At 41.2% G+C, this 20,631-nt stretch overlaps 1 protein-coding gene across 1 annotated transcript in view; it reads right to left on the reverse strand.

Moving 5' to 3' along the window:
- Positions 1–1,175: 1,175 nt before the first annotated feature.
- Positions 1,176–20,631, reverse strand: part of alpk3a (alpha-kinase 3a) — a 45,100-nt gene continuing 25,644 nt past the window's right edge. Inside the window, exons 5-13 of the mRNA XM_034176517.1 lie at positions 11,336–13,775; positions 8,711–8,858; positions 5,228–5,355; positions 5,112–5,147; positions 4,748–5,022; positions 3,774–3,862; positions 3,467–3,684; positions 3,334–3,382; positions 1,176–3,249 (exon numbers count right to left, since the gene is read on the reverse strand). Of these exons, the coding sequence (XP_034032408.1) occupies positions 2,904–3,249; positions 3,334–3,382; positions 3,467–3,684; positions 3,774–3,862; positions 4,748–5,022; positions 5,112–5,147; positions 5,228–5,355; positions 8,711–8,858; positions 11,336–13,775 (3,729 nt within the window). The 3' untranslated portion in view covers positions 1,176–2,903. The remainder of the gene's footprint in view (positions 3,250–3,333; positions 3,383–3,466; positions 3,685–3,773; positions 3,863–4,747; positions 5,023–5,111; positions 5,148–5,227; positions 5,356–8,710; positions 8,859–11,335; positions 13,776–20,631) is intronic.

The raw sequence follows: 20,631 nt of genomic DNA on the forward strand, positions 1-20,631 counted from the left end.
CTCAGCACAAAAAAAATCATTCAGATGATTTTCTATTGTCCCTCACCGCACACATTGCTGTTACTGATTTCAGATACACAAATTTACACAATAGATATAATAAGTAAAGTGAAATAATACTTTTAAGTGTCAGTGACCCCAGAATTATCCTGAAGGTATTTATCAAACATCAAGGTCATTGGAGTCAAATCTCAACATTTTGGTTTCTCCGTCTGTCTGTTCCACTGCTCCTCCCAGGTCCTTTAACCGGTTTCCACCAATCGTGATGCAATGACAGTCACCAACCCCTGAACTTCTCTCAAAGAGTATGTTTTAATAAAGGTCAAGGACATTGGGTCAAAAGTTAAAATTATTATTTTATATAACTTTTATGTTCATCAAACCTGGCACACATATGAAAGATGGTTGTGGACTTGGCTAGGTGAAGTCAAATTTGCCAAAGGTCAATCACTGGGGCAGCTGGTGTCAAAATGGTCAAAATGTTTGTTTCTACCAAACTTGGTATGTCAGTTAAGGTCGCCCTGGAAAATGCTATAAAATGTATTTGGTATAGGTCAAAGAAATTGTTTATCCAACTCTAATTGCACAAAATGTGGCACACACTTAAGTGGATTTCAGAATTGCCCTAGGAAGGTGAGCCAGAGGTAAATCGAAGGTGAAGTTCGGTTAGACTGCTGTAGCTGTTATTGCCTTCATGTCCGCTACTATTACCTAGTAGGATTTATAAAAAGCAAATATTTCCACTTGTGCATTAACCTGTTTAAGTTCCTACTGACTGTGAAAAGCTGCTTAGATTGTTCTTGCTGAAAATTCAAAGCTCTTCTGCTAATTATTCAAATGTTACAGCTGTGATTAAATGTCCAAGCTCCTGCTCTGTGCATCTAAATTTCAAAGGTCTGCTGTCTGAGTTACTTCCTTGTGGGAACTTTTTGAAAATAATATGTTGCTTCCATGTTGCAGTGAATGTACTAAATCACATGCATGTCAATGACTGTGAGCATTTTCTAAAGAATTTATTTGTAAGCTGCTGCTCATGACTTTTTATTGACATCACCAGTAATGTCAAAAACAACAACAACAACAACAAAAACAAAAACAAAATACACACAAATATTTGACCAAAAAAAAAAAAAAAAGAGAGAGAGAGAGAGAAGAACAAGCTGTAATTCCACAGCAGAAGTTGTACAGTTTTGGGACACAAATAAATGTGGTAAAAGCACGTGTAATTGTAAACATAAATAACCTTTATGCCCTATTGTATATTACAAATAAACATGCAGCATTTACTACGGATACATTTCCTCAACCACTTATGCAGCTGAGATCATTTAGTTTCCACAATTTCTTCACATCACACTGAAATTTTGACACGTCTTTGGCTACAGAAAAATGGAACTACTGCAAATGATTCAGTATGAAGTGCTGGTGATGTCACTTTGATTATTTTAAGAGGAAAAACACTATATATTTTCCACTGGGATAGGCTCCAGCTCCCCTATGACTTGTAACTGGAATAAGCGGAGGTAGAAAATTAATGAATGAAAGAAATAGTAAGTTGTTTGCTCATTCGTAAAGCTGATAAGGCACCGAAATCTGTATTTCAGCTTATTTGACTTTCATACTCTGCTTCTCTTGTTAACAATTCAGTTACTGGAAGTGGTTCACCGGCAGCCTAGGAAACATGGGTGTTTTGTTCCCTGTACTGATAACAGCACAGGGCGTGAACAGCAAAAATACAGATGAGTGAGTGAGTGAGCATGCGAGTGAGTGAATTAATCCATTCCAGCCAGTTGTGTGGACTCAAAAAACAATATAGTCTATAATCTTGTAACTCACCAAATTGATAACAGTTCATAACAAGGACAAATTAGTTTGTGTTGAACTCTGATGCACCAGATCCACCCCAAAAGCAACTTTGTTTTGCTTACGTATTATTTAAAAACATGTCTGTTTTGCCCGTCACATGAGAGTCAGTTAACAAACGTAGTTAAACTAGCAACACGATGCCCAGTGTGTGTGCAAATACAACACAAAATATACACAAGACCAGGAAAGCAAAATCGGAATTAAAGAATAGACAGAATGTGTGGCTGGGGATGGTGCCAAAACATTTTGTCAGTACTGCAAATTAGTGGTTGCTAACTCAATAACTCAATACCACTCTGAAACCTATATTTTAAACTTTGTTTAGGAGTCTTCGTGAAAAGGAACACATCACAATATGCGTCAAAATCTACAAAAGAATAGCAAGGCAAAATTGGAATTAAAGAATGGATAGAAGATGGGGCTGGGGATGGTGAAAACGTTTTGTCAGTACTGCAAATTATTGAGGGCTAACTCAAAATACTGTTTTGAAACCCGTATTTCAAACACTGCTCTGGAGTCTGCATGAAATCATAGACATCACAGTACGGGTTAAACTATACAACAGGAAAGTGAAATGAAACTGTAATTAAAGAATGGATAGAACATGTTTTTGGGGATGGTTCCAAACGTGTGCATCAGTACTGCAAATTGCTAATGGCTAACTCGAAACATGCTTCGAAACCTCTGATCATTGTTCCAGAGTCTGCGTGAATAAGAAAAAACGTCAGGAGCTGTTACCACATAGTGATCACTGCCACCTTCTGGACAATTCAGGTACATGCATTCATCTTAAATATGAATTTCATATTTAGAGGCTATGTTCAGTGCAGGGTCTGCACGTGCACTAGCACGTACATCGGTTGCTGTAAATCTGACCTGAAAAATTCACAGTAATTTTTATACAAGTCATAGATTCTGTCCTTTTTCTTTTCCATAGTTCAAGTCCATGCCTGCCTTTGTAACAGAACAGACCTTTTCATGTTTTACAGTTTATAGAAAAAAATACCTGAAAGCAAAGAAGTTTAGCAGGCCATTTTCTACCTCATTTCAAGAACATCAACCATTTCTGCTGGCTGGGTTTTGGTGTCTGCTTTATTATTGTCTTCTGTCTCCTGAACTTTTCTTGTCACCTTTGGGCTTGTCTTTCTCAAAGCCTGAGGGCTGTGTATTCCTTTCCGTTGTATCTGTGGGCTTACAGATCCTGAACTCATTTTGCGGTTGAGCAGGGGACTCTTGGAACCTTTCATCTTGGCAGGCTGCTGCAGACTCTCCATAGTCTTCAGGGGGCGCAGGCCAAGAAGTCCACAGTAGTAGTTGCACTGATGGTGTGTCAAGAACTGTTCAAATATGTCAGCGGAGCCACACGCTGATAAACCTTGATATCTGAAGGACACAGAACAATTTTTGAACCCAACTGTTCAAATAATTAACAACATACCACTACCATGTACTGATTTAGACACAAACCCTTTAGACTTGGTCACAACTCTAATGTTAGTCAGCTTCATTCCAACACCTACAAAAATATAACAGGAAAGATGATGGGTATTTTTAGTTCCATTACTAGATATACCTTGAACGCTTTCTATGTTTGGCTTACCCTCAAGCCAAGTGACTAGCAAGTTGCCATGCGTCCACTGATGGATCCAATGCTGGAAGGTGCAACATTTCTGCTCCACCTCAGAAGCAGTTCTGGAAATCAACTTGCCTTTAGGTTCCATCATACAATACATTTGGAAGACGCCCTCGATGTCAGCCTCCACTGTGGCATATGGCACAGAGTTTGCAGGCCGGTACATCAGATACTGTGGAATCACTCTGTGGGCATCAGGAAACAACATAGGTCATAAGTGGTGCAATGCCATGTGTCGAATAGGAACCATTTATTCCAGCTACAGCAAACTTACTCTAGAGAATATCCAAAGTTCTCAATGGCTCTGGTTTCGGCTGCAAATATTTTACAGTACTCACGAATCATGTTTTGGACTTTGCACTCCTGCCAACACAAAGATAACTGTCTTGTAATTACTGTATAATCAAAAGAAATTGATTAGATAACTTATCTCTGCCAAAGCGCTTACATCATCACTACTGTCTGTTGGGTGGTTGGTTTGATTGTCAGCAGCATTAGGCAAATACCAATGAACTAATTGTAATGAAATTCCAAGAAACAACCCTTTAAATTTGGGTGCAGATTGAGTCAAGGGGGGAAGCCAAGACAGCAATCAGGATGAAAGATCAGTAATTAGGAACAAAGTTGAAGCCACAGAAAAGGTCAGCATCAAAGGTGGATTAGCAGTATCAAATATCAGTATCAACAATGAGTGATGAGGAACAAAGATCAAAGGATCAAAGTTCAGCAGTCAGGATTAAAGGACAGAGTAAAATATGAGTGAGCAGGACCAAATATCAGGATGACTAATGAGTGATCAGAAACAAAGCTCAGGATCAGAGGACAGTGATCAAGATCAAAGTTAATCAATCAGGATCAAAGGTCAGGATCAACAATTACTGACCATGACAAAAGATCAGGCTCAGAAAGCAGTGATCAAGATCAAAGTTGAGCAATCAAGATCTAAGTTCAGCAATGAGGATCACAGGTCATGATAAAAGATGAGTGTTAAGGATTCCATGATTGTCTATTCATTGGTGCACCTTGGTCTAGATCCAGACCTGGTGGACAAAACCATCTTTTTAGACAGTTTTGATCCACTAGTCTTGGAAACAATGTGTCAAACTGACATTTATGTTCAACACTTTGCTGATAATTTATTAAATAATACGTTTTTGACTTTGACACCTGTCATTCAAGTTTGACAGCATATCATTTGCCACTGTGCTCTTTATTTTTTTCTGGGTGTATATTCAATCATCTGCTTACTTGCTTAGTAATATCTTGATTTCTCTCTGCAAGGTTCATCTCATGTTTGGTCCCATAAGCGATGGGGCTTTGAACTTTCATGATGCATGTGCTTCCAGATTCAAAGATGGGATCCAGGCCGTAAATGACCTTCACTCTGCTGGCTTTATGAGCACAGCCCTCCCCGAGGTGCACTGCTTCAGTCATGATGCGACCAAAGTACTTGTCGCCCCAACTGCCACAGTCTGCTAGGCCTTTAGTGAACAGCATGGGGGTCATTTCAATCTCCTCTCCAACTGAAGGAAAGAAAAACATTCCCAAATGGACAATACATCATTAGAGCACCATTTGTTGATCCACATTAATTGTGCTACTGAACAATTACCTTCCAGATCATCTCTCAGTAGTATCTCAGACAGAACTGCAAAACATATAACAGTCTCAGGAGGTATCATTTATGTTTTGTAGATAATCTGCATGATTTCTGAAGGTGTAACTTACTGTCGACACTGAGGAGAAAGTCAGTGGTGTCTGTCCCATATTCGTTGGTGATCGTACAACCGTATACGGCACAGTCATGGCTGGATGCGAGAACGATAGCCAGAGCTACTTGGGTTTCGTCTCCGCCGCTTGTGGACATAAAAGTGCAAAAATGCTGATTAGTGCAGCAAATAACGGAAACAATCCTACAAATTTTGATAGAAGCAACAAATTCAGGACAAATACTCTATTACACATTACTTTTTTAAAACAAAACGATTGGACATTTGAATTTTCAATAGGATCCAGGTCGGGGTCAACTGAAGAATTACACAGGGGTCAAAATTAAAAGATGCTCCAATCTTATTGAAAACTACACCAGATTATTTGTCTGATCATAAAGATTCCAAAAAGATATAGTTTGGACTATCTGTGACTGAATGTTCTGGAGTTATGGGGTAAAAACAGCAAAAATGGTGACAAAGGTCAATTTCAGTTTATACAGGGGTCGAAAGTTAAAGTTGCTCCAATTTTGGTAAAACGTGGTGCAAACTATTGGTTTTGTTAATAGGATTAATAAATGGAATGGTCTACCTGACTGTGTTGAATGTTTGGTCTGCAAAGTAAAGGCCAAACAATGTCGACATCCATTGGATTCTATGACGTGTCACATATCTTAACCCGTAACATGATTACTAAGCATGATAGATGTGCAAACTATTCCTTTTTAAACCCCTATTAACTCAACCAATAACTTGTATCACTTTCTACCCAAATTCGATCAACTTTAACTTTTGACCCCTGTACAAACTGAAATTGACCTTTGTCACCATTTTTGCTTTTTTTTTTACCCCATAACTCCAGAACATTCAGTCACAGATAGTCCAAACTATATCTTTTTGGAATCTCTGTGATCAAACAAATAATATGGTATAGTTTACAATATGATTGGAGCATCTTTTAATTTTGACCGCTGTGTAATTCTTCACTTGACCCCTACTTGGCTGCCTACTGAAAATTCAAATGGCCAATGTTTTTTTTTTTTTTTCAAAAGAGTAATGTCGAAGGTGTATTTGTGCCAAATTTGGTGTTTCTATCACCATTTGCATGATTCCTCTGTAACCATTTTTGTTATCTGCTGCACTTGAACACATCATGAACATGTTAAAATGATTGTCTTCTCAGTTTTGCCCAAAGTAAAGAAAAGCCTGCATCCCGAGCCACAAGGGGGCAGTGTGACACAGGTGGGAAGTGTGGGTGCATCTGCTGACAGCAGTCAAGAGCACATAAATAGACTTTTTGTGCTCCCTGGAGATGTCAAAATATTGTGTCAGATTACAGTTTGTGTGTCTAGTCGGAGGTTCTGTTTTGTGTGTCCCAGCTGTGGTGTTCACAGTCACATGAGCTGGATGTCTGCGGTATGAGACTATGACAGAACCAGGGGCGTAGGCAGAAATCATAAAACGGGTGGGCCCAGAAAAAATCAGACGGGCCTAACCTTTGGGGTTGTAGGTAAGGTGTAGGTATTATAATACACCGTTTGAAAAAGTGTGCCTTGTTTGGACAACGCAAGCAACGTTATCATCCTACAGCACTGGCAAAGTGAGCACACAGACGCGACACGTCAGACACAAGTACTCTTCATGGATAATGCATTCTCTGTTTTATGTGATTTGTGTCCTTTTGTAAATTGTTCTCTGCCCTGTGAAGCGGTAATGTAGTGCAATGCCTAAGACAAATTTCCCTAATAGGACAATAAAGTTGACCTTGACCTTGACCTTGAATGCAAGCTGCAGTGCAGCGCCACACACACACACACACACACACATTCAGTGCAAGTCTGGTAGCCTACTTGGCTCGGCCTAAACCCAAAACGTCAATAGGTATTTAAATAAGGCATTGTTTCAAAAATGAATTCCAAGTTTAATGATGAACTCATCTCAGCCAACTGCACAGACGCTGTGTGCACAGTTACACAGATGCAAAGTGTCAGACACAAGCACCCCATGGACAATGCAAGCAGCAACGCAACGCTTAGTCATGTAAAGTCCTTTAAAATAAAAATTCAAAATATATCCGCAACATGAAAACAGGTTGGCTCGGCGGCCAAATTATGAAACTGATAAACAATGGAAACCATGGATCGGCGGCCAAATTAAAAACCATCAGGACGGACACCAACATGATTCGTGGCAGTTGCAATATAATATTAAGAATTAGGCCTATTTAGAAGAAAAAAGTAATTAATGGTCTCACACATTTGATGAATCCTTTTAATGCTACAGCAGGAGACGACGGGGTTTTGTTGAACTCTCTTATCATGTCATCATAGTCCAACAATTCGGTCAGCTCTCTTTCAAGGGAGAGTGCATTCAGTCTGTGAGTCAACATGGATGTTCTGGTGGACGTTTTTATCTGATTAACGGTAGAAAGCAGCCGTTCGACAGTGCATGTTGTTATTGGCATTTTGATGAGGGCCCGCAGAAGACTATTTATTTGAGGAAAAATGTACTCCCTCGTTTATCGCGGGAGTTCCGTTCTAAAAATAACCCGTGATAAGAGAAATCCACAAAGTAGTCAGTGCTATTTTTTGCAATTATTATAGGTGTTTTAAGGCTGTAAAACCCTTCACTACACACTTTTCTCAAACAGGCATTAACATTTTCTCACTTTTCTCTCTTGTGTAAACACTCTCTTTTTTCTTCTGTGCGAGAAGATTATAAACAGACACACACAGAACACAATGCGCAGCTCTCCCTTCGCTCACTGCCTCCGGAGGTAACCCGCAAAGAATCCAAGTCCTCTCTCGGTGACCACGGAGCTCCGCGTCTGCGGTCAACATCCGCATCAAAACAGCGAGCATATAGTCTCTGGACCTGTTGCCAGATTTGGCGCAATTCCACACAGCAGACAGGAGGGCAGTGTGAGTGGCCCCCGCTGCTTTTATCGAGCCCGCAGAAAGAGCATCGGAGGCAGTGAGAGCAACCGCGGTGATGCCGACCGGTGCCGCGACCAACCCGCCTGATAAGGACGCAGAACACAATGCGCTGTTTTAAAAAAAGCATGCAAAATTGCACTAAAAAAAATCTGCGAAACTGCGAGGCCGCGAAAGGTGAACCGCGTTATAGCGAGGGACCACTGTACTCTGAAAATGAATTAATAAAAAAATCACAGATGAAGAACCAGATTTTTTTGACAAAATGTATTAATTGTCGCTCAGTGCTAATGCAATACCATATCATCGGAATACAATGAGGCAGCAACAGGTGACTGTCAAGTGTCGACTCAGCCTTCTCATTGGATGGGGCGGGCCCGGCTGACAAGTGGGCGGGCCCAGGCCCATCCAGGCCCACCCCTGGCTACGCGTAAGGACAGAACAGTGAGGGCACAGGACACACTCTGTGGCCCCTATAAATCTTAACCAGACATTTTGGTTTGGTTATTGTAGAACTCAACACAGTTTGCATATTATTTTGCTGATGTAAGATGAGAAGATGGTTTTACCTTCTTTTCACTTCTAATATTTCCTCTTCATCTTTGTACCACTTAATGGTGGAGTCACTGAGCACATTGAAGAACTGGCACCACAGCTTCAGGTGACCTGAAGCATCTGGGAAAGGCTCGCCCCTGATTTTACGAATGACCTGAGGAGCTGGTGGTACACAGGTACACAACACATGAATATATACAGACGTGTTTCTACAAGAAACCACTCAGAGGTGGGTAACCCCGGCTTGAGAGAGCATAAGTATTGTTTCTCCCTGTGCTCCTAAAACAGGCTATACTAAAATACGAAATGGGGCGAAATGGAGCCTAATAATCACGAAATGGGGGTAAAAAGTAACGAAATGAGAAGACTGACCCAGACTAACTCCAAATATGATTAAATATGATTCAATTAATTACTTGTATTAAATTATTTTTAAGCGAAATGGAGAGAAATGGGGACTAATAATAAACGTAGCGAAATTTAGCAGACTGACTCCAAATGTGATTCAATTAAGTACTTTTATTAATTTTTTTAGCTAAATGGGACAAAATGGGGACTGATAATAACAAAACGGGGGTAAAACTTAACGAAATGGAGCAGACTAACCCACTGATTGAATTTTCATCTCTTGAATGCCAGATGGCACACCTGCCCCTACTACATGTACTGAGCGCATCTAAAAAACAAAACAAAAACAAAAGCTAAACAATTAAATAAAAGTAATTATTTGGAGTCAGTCTGGTTCACTCTGATCATTTTGTTACATTTTACCCCCATTTTGTGATCAACAGTCCCTATTTCGCTCCATTTTGTGTTTTAGTATGGCCCCCTCTAACAGGTGATTTCACTGATTAGCTCGTCTATCTGCCTGAAGAGCTGAACGAATTAAAATCAAGTGGGTTTAGCGGGTGGATGAACCAAGTACATGGGAGGATTTTTGCTCACTGAAGCCAGTGTCCCCTGGCTGAACGGTCCCCTCTAAAAATTGGTCCGCCCTGCCTTCACTGTACATGCATCATTTCAGAGCGTCAGCAGCAGTTCACCGATTATCACCTCGTTTCTGCTTAAAACTGACTTTAGAATAAGTTATGAGGTTTTAATTTGTCATCTGATGGTTATTCCCTTTGATTGCTTTGGGTGTAGAGAGTCAGTCTCAGACACATGCGCTGTGAAGGACCAATTTTTAGGTGGGACCGTTCGGTCGGCGATACCGGCTAAAATTACTGCACCACAAGATTTAGGCACCCCCGAATTGGGAAAAATGTAATATTTGATTTTTTTTTTTTCACTCTCTTTATACAGTCAGGTCTTTATGTATTTGGACAGTAACACGATTTTTGTAATTGTGCCTCTGTGCACCATCACAGTGGAGTTCCAATGTGACAATAGGTGTGTGTAGTGTTGACTTAATTCAAACTGTTTTGCAAAAACACCAGGTTAGGAATTATTGTCATACAGAGTCTCTCTTTGTTTTAGAGGCAACAAGTAATTTATCCATTCATTCCAGGTAAGGGTCACAGGGAAGCTGGAGCCTATCCCAGCAGTCACTGGGCAAGAGACAGGGTACACCCTGGACAGGCTATTGCAGAGCCAACACACTGACAGTCAATTTAAATGTTCTAATTCACCAAATCTGGGGAAGCTAGAGCACCCAGAGGGAATCCATATAAACACAAGGAGAATATCCACACTCCACACAGAAAGGACCAGGTAGGACCTTCTTACTCTGAGGCAACAGTGCTATACTAAATCCAAAAATGGAGTTATCTGCAGCCAGGGAGACCACCTGTGGTTCCAGATACAGTTTAATGTCAAACTTATCAAGTCAAGTCAAGTGGAGCTGTGAGTCAACACATCCACCACACTACATCTGGATCCGGATACAGATTCTGGATCAAGTTTCACTTTATATAGGCTTTAGTAGGAGTACATCAAAACTGTTTCATGGATTCTTACCAAATTTTCATGATGGACAAATATTAGGCCATGGAAGACTCCTTTAAATTTTGGAGGTGATCCGGATCCGATTGTGAATCAAGATTTCAGTTTATATACGCTTTGAAAGATTACGTCAAAACTATTTCACGGATTCTCACCAAATTTGCACCACAGATAGATATTAGGGCATGGAAGACTCCATTGAATTGTGGAGGTGATCTGGATGTGGATCTGGATTCTGGATCAAGATTTCCCTTTTTTTAGATTTGAAGGAATACATCAAAACTATTTCACGGATTCTCACCAAATTTTCACGATGGACACATATTAGGCCATGGAACACTCCATTAAATTTTGGAGGTGATCTGAATCTGGATCCGGATTCTGGATCAAGATTTCTCTTTATACAGGCTTTAAAGGATTATGTCAAACCTACTTCATGGATTCTCACCAAATTTGCTCCACAGACAGATATTAGGGCATGGAAGACTCCACTGAATTTTGGAAGTGTTCCAAATTCAGATTGGCAGACGTCAGGAATGTCTGATTGCTTTTGCTAATATTGTTTATCAAGTCATTACCTTTTGCAAACAATGTTTATTTTGTAATACAGCCCTCATTGGAATAAAAATGCTGAATTATTTGCATAACATTGGAAAAACACATTTGGAAGATTCTGACTGAGCAGACTTCTTGAGTACCTTTCAATGGATCTAGCTTCTTTTCAGCAGGTTTCTCCTCAAGCTTGATGCTGATGGGCTCCTCTGTGTGGGTCTCCTCCGCAACCTTTGGCACCTCCAGTGTGGACTTCCTACGGCTCATCAGCGGGGAGCGCCTCTCCATTGGTGGGGTGTTTTGCCCAGCGGGTGCCTGTAGTAAAGCAGCTCTGCGAGCCTGGCTGGGCGACATGTATGCTGTCTCCTTCTTGCCCTGAGCATCTGGAGCTAATGGACCAGCTCCTACTCCCTCTCCTTCATCTTTAGCTTTTGGGATGAAGATCTTCCGGCGAGCCCCTGAAGCCAACTCCTCTGGGGTGGCCGAGCGAATGAGCGTCAAGCTGTCTCTTCTTTTCAACCGTGGGCTGGTTTCACAGGAAAGAGATGACGTTGGAGTCGACCCTTCGCTTACATCCTCATCTCCCTTGTCGCTCTGTCGGTCCCCCACGGTGATTACAGGGACGGATGTCACAGCCTCCAAGTCCAGATCTGCAGATTTTGACAGAAATTTGCGAAGACTCGTCGGACTCAGCGTTGGACACGTCGGTGTTTTAAATCCCAGTCTCTCCACAGATGACCTGTTGATGTTGAGATCCTCCAAACTCTCTATTTTTGTAGATTTTGTCTTTAAGATTTCAGGGACACTGCTGTCTCCTGTTTTTTCCACCTGTAGCTCACTGTCTCCAACCCTTGGCATTTCATAAAAGATAGCAGGAGTGTTTTCCATTGAGCATTTTGGCGCCGTTTGTTTCATTCTATGTTTTCTGTGGGGCTTTTCAGGTTTAGTGTTCATGCTGTCATCAACAACATCATGTTTTATTCCACTCAGGGAGTTAGGTGAGGATTCTGTTTCTATCCATTCCCTGTGAGAGGACAATGTGTCTTCAGCAACGCTTTCGTGACAAGTGACGGAGATTGGTGGCATGACAAACAAAGTCTCTGATGGTGCTTTGAGTGGCGGTGGAGTATCGGACACGTGAGGCTTTGCACCGCTATCAATTCCCTTGTCATCTGTACATGAAACGTTTATAAGAGGAATCTCTGCACTGTCCTCCTGAGGAAGCTGTTCGCTGCTTTTCATGTGTGCATTTTCACATGACTCTCTCTCTTCCTCTAATTGTGCAACTTCTTTTACTTTCCCTGGAGGTGACAGGTCCAAATTCTGCGGCATTCCTTTCTGTGTGGGTGATCTGCCTCCAGACATATTATAATCTTGGATTACTCCCTCTGACTTGTCAGTTGCATCATTCTTTTGCAAAACCACACCTTCTGATTCTTGCTTATCAAGGGCCAAAATTGTTAGTGGCACAGTGCACTCTTTGAATTCAAGCTCCATTATGTCAGTTTTTGGTATTATAATATGCTCATTTAGGTTTAAATCTGGTGTTGGTAGTTTAGTATCTGCTACGTCTTCAATTGTAGATATTTGGATTTGTGGGATTTTCTCTGTGGGATAGCCAAATTGTTTCTCACTAACATCTGGAGCTAAAACATCACTGTGTTCTTCAGACACAGCATTGTTTTCTTCATTGTTTGCTTCTGAAATGTTCTTAAACCCATCATCCATAAGCTCTGCTTCAACCAGAGCTGTTGTTTCCATCTCCATTTCAGTCTGCAGACTCTCATTGTTTTCTTTAGCACTCTCACCTGTTAAACCCATCGCCTCATTAACTCTTGGTTCGTTAAATAAGTTCACTTCTAAATTTTCTTCCAAAGCGACCATCAATGCATCTTTCAGCTGGCTGTCCTCATCACTGATCTCTAAACTCGATTTGGTTGCAGTGACATCACGGACTTCTGTGGTTTCCACTGCTGTAGCAGGAGCATGTTCCGGCAGCATTTTTAAGTCAGCCATCTCTAAACCCTGTGGTTCTGCAGTGGGCGGAAATGCAAAACTCATTTCCTGAACAAGCAAAGTACATTCTGGCTTTGCTTTTAAATTAATTCCATCTGCACTGTGCTCTGCCATATCAGATGATGTTGAAAGCACCTGATTTGCCATTTTGGAGTCACACGCTTCTGTTCCGTCTTCCAGAGAAGGTGATAATTCAGTAACGTTTGGGCTTTCTATATCTGGATAAAGGTGCATCTTTAATTTCACTTCAGCTTTCTCGTCATCACATAACTCATTGGGTGAACAGTGGTCTTTTGTGTCAGGTGTTCCTTCTTTGACAGTCTTATTGACCTGCATCTCCTTTTCTGAATCATTAGTCATTTCTTTAGCGCTGTCGACTGCTGAGGTAAGATAGGTCTGGGCCTGATTATCTTCTAAACTTGTGAGTGAACCTTTATCTTCATCAGGGGCTTTCATCTGCAGCAAGCCAGGCTCTTCGTCTCTGGTTGAAACTACCAGACAGCTAGTTATAGATTCTTCGTGGAATACAGGAACTACTACTTCAACTTCTTCAGAAGTTTTCTCCCCGGCCTGTTGAGAAATAAGAAGACCTTTTAAAAAAAACATTGTAATACTATTTTCCAATATGTGTACCACTGCACATTTCACCATCATATTCAAAGCTCGATAAAACAATAACTCAAAATCAATAAATGCTTTCTTCTTGTAACATAACTAATTAAAAGGTTGTATAATGGGAACAAACTCATTCAATTCTGGATAACTTTGTTACACCAGATCAATCCAAAAACATTTTTTTTTTTTTTTTGTTATATAATGTTCCATTGATGTGTCTGCTAATTGGACCTGTTTCTCTGTGCATGACCCAGCATGCAGGTGCCTGAGTGTTAAAGACCCCCAGTAGCTGGACAACGCCAAGAAGCTGTCCACGTTTCACCTGGCTGCAGCACATATACTCAACAAAAATATAAACGCAACACTTTTGGTTTTGCTCCCATTTTGTATGAGATGAACTCAAAGATCTAAAACTTTTTCCACATACCCAATATCACCATTTCCCTCAAATATTGTTCACAAACCAGTCTAAATCTGTGATAGTGAGCACTTCTCCTTTGCTGAGATAATCCATCCCACCTCACAGGTGTGCCATACCAAGATGCTGATTAGACACCATGATTACTGCACAGGTATGCCTTAGACTGCCCACAATAAAAGGCCACTCTGAAAGGTGCAGTTTTATCACACAGCACAATGCCACAGATGTCGCAAGATTTGAGGGAGCGTGCAATTGGCATGTTGACAGCAGGAATGTCAACCAGAGCTGTTGCTCGTGTATTGAATGTTCATTTCTCTACCATAAGCCGTCTCCAAAGGCGTTTCAGAGAATTTGGCAGTACATCCAACCAGCCTCACAACCGCAGACCACGTGTAACCACACCAGCCCAGGACCTCCACATCCAGCATGTTCACCTCCAAGATCGTCTGAGACCAGCTACTCGGACAGCTGCTGAAACAATCGGTTTGCATAACCAAAGAATTTCTGCACAAACTGTCAGAAACCGTGTCAGGGAAGCTCATCTGCATGCTCGTCGTCCTCATCGGGGTCTCGACCTGACTCCAGTTCCTCGTCGTAACCGACTTTAGTGGGCAAATGCTCACATTCGCTGGCGTTTGGCACGTTGGAGAGGTGTTCTCTTCACGGATGATGCGAAGGAGATGTGTTGCACTGCATGAGGCAAATGGTGGTCACACCAGATACTGACTGGTATCCCCCCCCCAATAAAACAAAACTGCACCTTTCAGAGTGGCCTTTTATTGTGGGCAGTCTAAGGCACACCTGTGCACTAATCATGGTGTCTAATCAGCATCTTGGTATGGCACACCTGTGAGGTGGGATGGATTATCTCAGCAAAGGAGAAGTGCTCACTATCACAGATTTCGACTGGTTTGTGAACAATATTTGAGGGAAATGGTGATATTGTGTATGTGGAAAAAGTTTTAGATCTTTGAGTTCATCTCATACAAAATGGGAGCAAAACCAAAAGTGTTGCATTTATATTTTTGTTGAGTATAGATGGTTATTTTATAGATGTGGGAATAGACCCATTGTCTGCCTGGGTGGTTGCCATCCAAGACTCAAGGCGGTTCCGTGTTGTGGATGCGACAAAGCGCAGCATCAGCGCATGCTCCCAGACTTGACTTGAGACTTGTTCTGTTAGACCTCAGTGCTGCTTTTGATACTGTTGACCATAAAATTTTATTACAGAGATTAGAGCATGCCATAGGTATTAAAGGCACTGCGCTGCGGTGGTTTGAATCATATTTGTCTAATAGATTACAATTTGTTCATGTAAATGGGGAATCTTCTTCACAGACTAAAGTTAATTATGGAGTTCCACAAGGTTCTGTGCTAGGACCAATTTTATTCACTTTATATATGCTTCCCTTAGGCAGTATTATTAGACGGTATTGCTTAAATTTTCATTGTTACGCAGATGATACCCAGCTTTATCTATCCATGAAGCCAGAGGACACACACCAATTAGCTAAACTGCAGGATTGTCTTACAGACATAAAGACATGGATGACCTCTAATTTCCTGCTTTTAAACTCAGATAAAACTGAAGTTATTGTACTTGGCCCCACAAATCTTAGAAACATGGTGTCTAACCAGATCCTTACTCTGGATGGCATTACCCTGACCTCTAGTAATACTGTGAGAAATCTTGGAGTCATTTTTGATCAGGATATGTCATTCAAAGCGCATATTAAACAAATATGTAGGACTGCTTTTTGCATTTACGCAATATCTCTAAAATCAGAAAGGTCTTGTCTCAGAGTGATGCTGAAAAACTAATTCATGCATTTATTTCCTCTAGGCTGGACTATTGTAATTCATTATTATCAGGTTGTCCTAAAAGTTCCCTAAAAAGCCTTCAGTTAATTCAAAATGCTGCAGCTAGAGTACTGACGGGCCTAGAAGGAGAGAGCATATCTCACCCATATTGGCCTCTCTTCATTGGCTTCCTGTTAATTCTAGAATAGAATTTAAAATTCTTCTTCTTACTTATAAGGTTTTGAATAATCAGGTCCCATCTTATCTTAGGGACCTCGTAGTACCATATCACCCCAATAGAGCACTTCGCTCTCAGACTGCAGGCTTACTTGTAGTTCCTAGGGTTTGTAAGAGTAGAATGGGAGGCTGAGCCTTCAGCTTTCAGGCTCCTCTCCTGTGGAACCAGCTCCCAATTCAGATCAGGGAGACAGACACCCTCTCTACTTTTAAGATTAGGCTTAAAACTTTCCTTTTTGCTAAAGCTTATAGTTAGGGCTGGATCAGGTGACCCTGAACCATCCCTTAGTTATGCTGCTATAGACGTAGACTGCTGGGGGGTTCCCATGATGCACTGTTTCTTTCTCTTTTGCTCTGTATGCACCACTCTGCATTTAATCATTAGTGATTGATCTCTGCTCCCCTCCACAGCATGTCTTTTTCCTGGTTCTCTCCCTCAGCCCCAACCAGTCCCAGCAGAAGACTGCCCCTCCCTGAGCCTGGTTCTGCTGGAGGTTTCTTCCTGTTAAAAGGGAGTTTTTCCTTCCCACTGTAGCCAAGTGCTTGCTCACAGGGGGTCGTTTTGACCGTTGGGGTTTTACATAATTATTGTATGGCCTTGCCTTACAATATAAAGCGCCTTGGGGCAACTGTTTGTTGTGATTTGGCGCTATATAAAAAAATTGATTGATTGATTGATTGACTTGATGTGTCTGCCAACTGCTAGATGTTTACTGTATGGTCAAGTAATGATTGATTAAGAGCAAAAGCAGTTATCACTGAGAGAAAGAAATGCACTAAATAAATAACAGGTTATTTCTCTGATTCATTACGGATTACATTTTAAAACTCAAATATCACAGTCATACAGCCACACAACCCTGTGGAAAAGACTTTGAATTTAGCCACAAAAATGTGAGGAAGTTGGTCTAGTACCATACAGAATGAATGAGGTCAGTGTGTGTTTAGTCTGAATTTTTCCACAAGTCAGTGAAAGGGAGATGGTTGAGCAATATACATATTGTGAATGAGGTTTATTAGAGAGAGTGAGCGAGTGTTTCAGTACACAAATGTAGTAAATCAGAGAAACAAGTTGCTACTTTTATTTTATTTTAAACAGTGGTTACATTTAAAAATTCAAATATCACATTCATACAGCCACACAACCCCGTGGAAAAGACTTTGTTTGAATTTAGCCACAAAGGTGTGAGGAAGTTGGTCTAGCACCATACAGAATGAATGAGGTCAGTGAGAGAGAGAGAGAGAGAGAGAGAGAGAGAGCTTCAGTATAGAAATCCATTAATCAGATAAATAGACAATTTTCTAATTGTTTTAAAGTGCTTACATTCTGCAACTCAGATAACATGATCACTAATTCACAGAACCGTGCACTAATGATCTGAAGCAGACACTTCTTTCTTTCTCTCTGTTTCTCTCAACATGTTTTGCAGTCACGTGTAGCTTGAAATGAGCTTGTCAGTTTCTTTCACTTCCAAACAACAGATGTGCCTCTTTTGCTTCTTCCTGTTACTAGTGTTACTAGTCCTTTGTGCAGTTATGAGTCATTTTATTGTTTTATTCTTTTTGATACTGACTTTACTACTGATAATGATAAAGGGCCTAATATTGTTGATATTATTATAGCGGGATGAAAGTCCCGGGACCCAATTGAAAAGACGTTCCCACTAGCTTGGCTAATGAGGAGTTCCCCTTTGGCTGACCTGGTAGAGGAATGGTCTTTTGTGTGAGCCGCGTGGGTTCGATCCCCACCGTCGTCCCGGCCACGAAGGTCCTGCTGCTTCATTATGATTAATAACACATCAACAAAACCAGTATCACAACATCATCCGAGCATCAGCATATTTATTTCAGCTTTTTGAAACAGTAAATATGTGAAATAATCAAGGTTTTTTGTATCCCTGTTGTACTTTTTATTTTGTCATGTTGCAGTTTATCATTATCATTCATATTATTATTATTACTATTGTTGTTATTTACAATATATCTGTCTAATTAATTTTATAGCAAAATGACTTTTAGTTTTACCTTAAACAAACACACCCTGCTTCTGTTTGCTTGTTTAATGGTTATAAAGAGCAAGAGCACCATAGTCAGTTTGCAGACAGAGCTTATTAGTTCATAACTAAAAAGGTTAGTAAAGGAGTAACTTATTTTGGCTTCTTGTGTTTTTGTTAGGGGTCAGATCCAGATGTACATTTGATACATTTTATGCTGCATGCCCTTTCTGACATAAATACAGATGCACGTAGAGAACAGGGTCCAGGTGCTTTTGCACCAGAGGCCTTCTGTTTTGGAGGAAAGCATGGTAACTGCTCCACAGTGCTGTCCAAATTAGTAAAATATCTGAAAATATGTGGAACAAGTTCTCTGTATATTTTGTGCTTTACATCCTGTCAGTTTGTTCCAGGAACTATGCTATCACTTTAAAAATTTTTCAGTGGTTAGACAGACCACAGCTGCATGCACTGTCCTATAAACAGTGGTGAGCACAGTTCAGCAAATCAGCTAACAGCTAATGAGCAAAGTTAACTTTCTCATGAGCAGAATTTAGCTATTCAGCTAACTTTGATGGTCAAAAACATTTGCAAACCGTAAATACAACCCTCATATATTTGTTCCTATTACAGCTTATACTATAATCTAACAAGTGAAATAGACAAAATATTAAAATTTCACCTCTTTAGATCTGTTTTTCTGATTTTATAGCTAAAAATACCAAGCCAAAGCTAAATTTATAGAATAAAAGTTATCAGTTATCAGTACAGCTAAATGGTTGAGTGGTTTAGTGGTTTATTGGTTTAGCGTTATCATGGCTAACTTTTCAGTTAGCGGATTAGCAGCTATTAAAGACTACTTTGAAGTTAGCATGCTTTTAGAATGTTCATATTATTTTCAAATAAAATTCTAACCCAACGTAACTTTTTGACTGATTTAGAAAACTAAACCTTGCTTAAGCCCCCTCACACTTAGCACAAATGAGCACAAATTAAGCCGAATCAGGCCAAATGGAAAAAAAGCCAAATTTTGAGGCTCAGTCAGGAAGGACAGACATTTGGACAGCTGTGTACAAACGCCATTGGACTATTTTGAATGTGGGCAGATCCTGCCTCGACTGATTCGAGCACATTCCATGTGTATGCTTATGAATGCAGTTCAAATGTAGTTGGAACACAGTATGAATAGCCAAAATGCTGTTACAATGCAGTAAGAATACCAAGCATGCACTCGAATGCCACGCGGGTGTGGTCCGATCACCACCCGAAGTCTGGGTGGAAGGCAAGCAAGGGGAGGGGCGTGCCAGAACGAGCGCTGTGGTCCGCTGTCTTTTGAAGACTGTGGTCTGCTGTCTTTTAAAGATCTGCCGTGTCTTCCTGTTGGATGTAGAATTATATCCATCCTATGAACTGTGAACATGTAAACCAGGGTCTGCTTATGACTGTAGTGCATGTAGTGCATGTAACCGCATGTGTTCAGAGTATTACATCATCAGAACACCAATGTGCACACCCACAGCCATTATTACCGTGGTGGCCACCGGTAATAGCCACCAGTCCATGATGTATCACAGTAAACCCATAATCAGGGGACCCTGTACTACATATATCAGTCCTAATATTGGATAACAAATGTAATCCAGAGGGGAGGTAAGGTAGGTCATGCCAGTAAAATATTACACAGCGGCCACACACTCCCCCTTTGTACGCTGTCTCTGTCTCCCCCCCCCCCCCTTTCTTTCTCTTACTCCCTTCAGGAAATCAGATATGTAGTGGACAGCCGGGCATCCCACTGTGCAGCTACTGCACACAGCGATGAGGACAGAAGATTCTGTGTAGAAGATCCCTGAGGAATGCATTTTTTGATGCAACTCTATAGATCCTTACTGCCAGTTCAGTTTGGGCCAGGGTTTATACATGCCCCCACCACATACGCGCTGGTTGCATGTGGTGCATGTGTGAAGGGTGCATGTGTGACGGGCATGTGTATAGAGTCTGGCCCAATCTGAACCGGCAGTAAGGATCTAAAGAGTTGCATCCAAAAACACGATTCATCAGGGATCTTCCACACAGAATCGTCCACCCTCATCGCTGCGTGCAGCAGCCGGACAGCAGGATGGACCGCTGCACATCAGGGCTGTACCAACTGATCACTCCACTGCGTTGTCCAGATGGATAGAGAAAGAGAGTGTGCAGGCAAGCGCGCGGGCAAGCGAGTGGCGAGCGCTGTCTTTTGCACAGTGGCGGCCCACTGTCCAGCAGGATGGACGGCAGCATATCAGGGCTGTACCAACTCATCACTTCGCTGTCCAGATGGATAGAGAAGGAAAGCACGCGGGCAAGCACGCGGGCAAGCACG

This window comes from Thalassophryne amazonica, chromosome 8, assembly GCF_902500255.1.
Source record: "Thalassophryne amazonica chromosome 8, fThaAma1.1, whole genome shotgun sequence".
NCBI classification, from domain to species: domain Eukaryota; kingdom Metazoa; phylum Chordata; class Actinopteri; order Batrachoidiformes; family Batrachoididae; genus Thalassophryne; species Thalassophryne amazonica.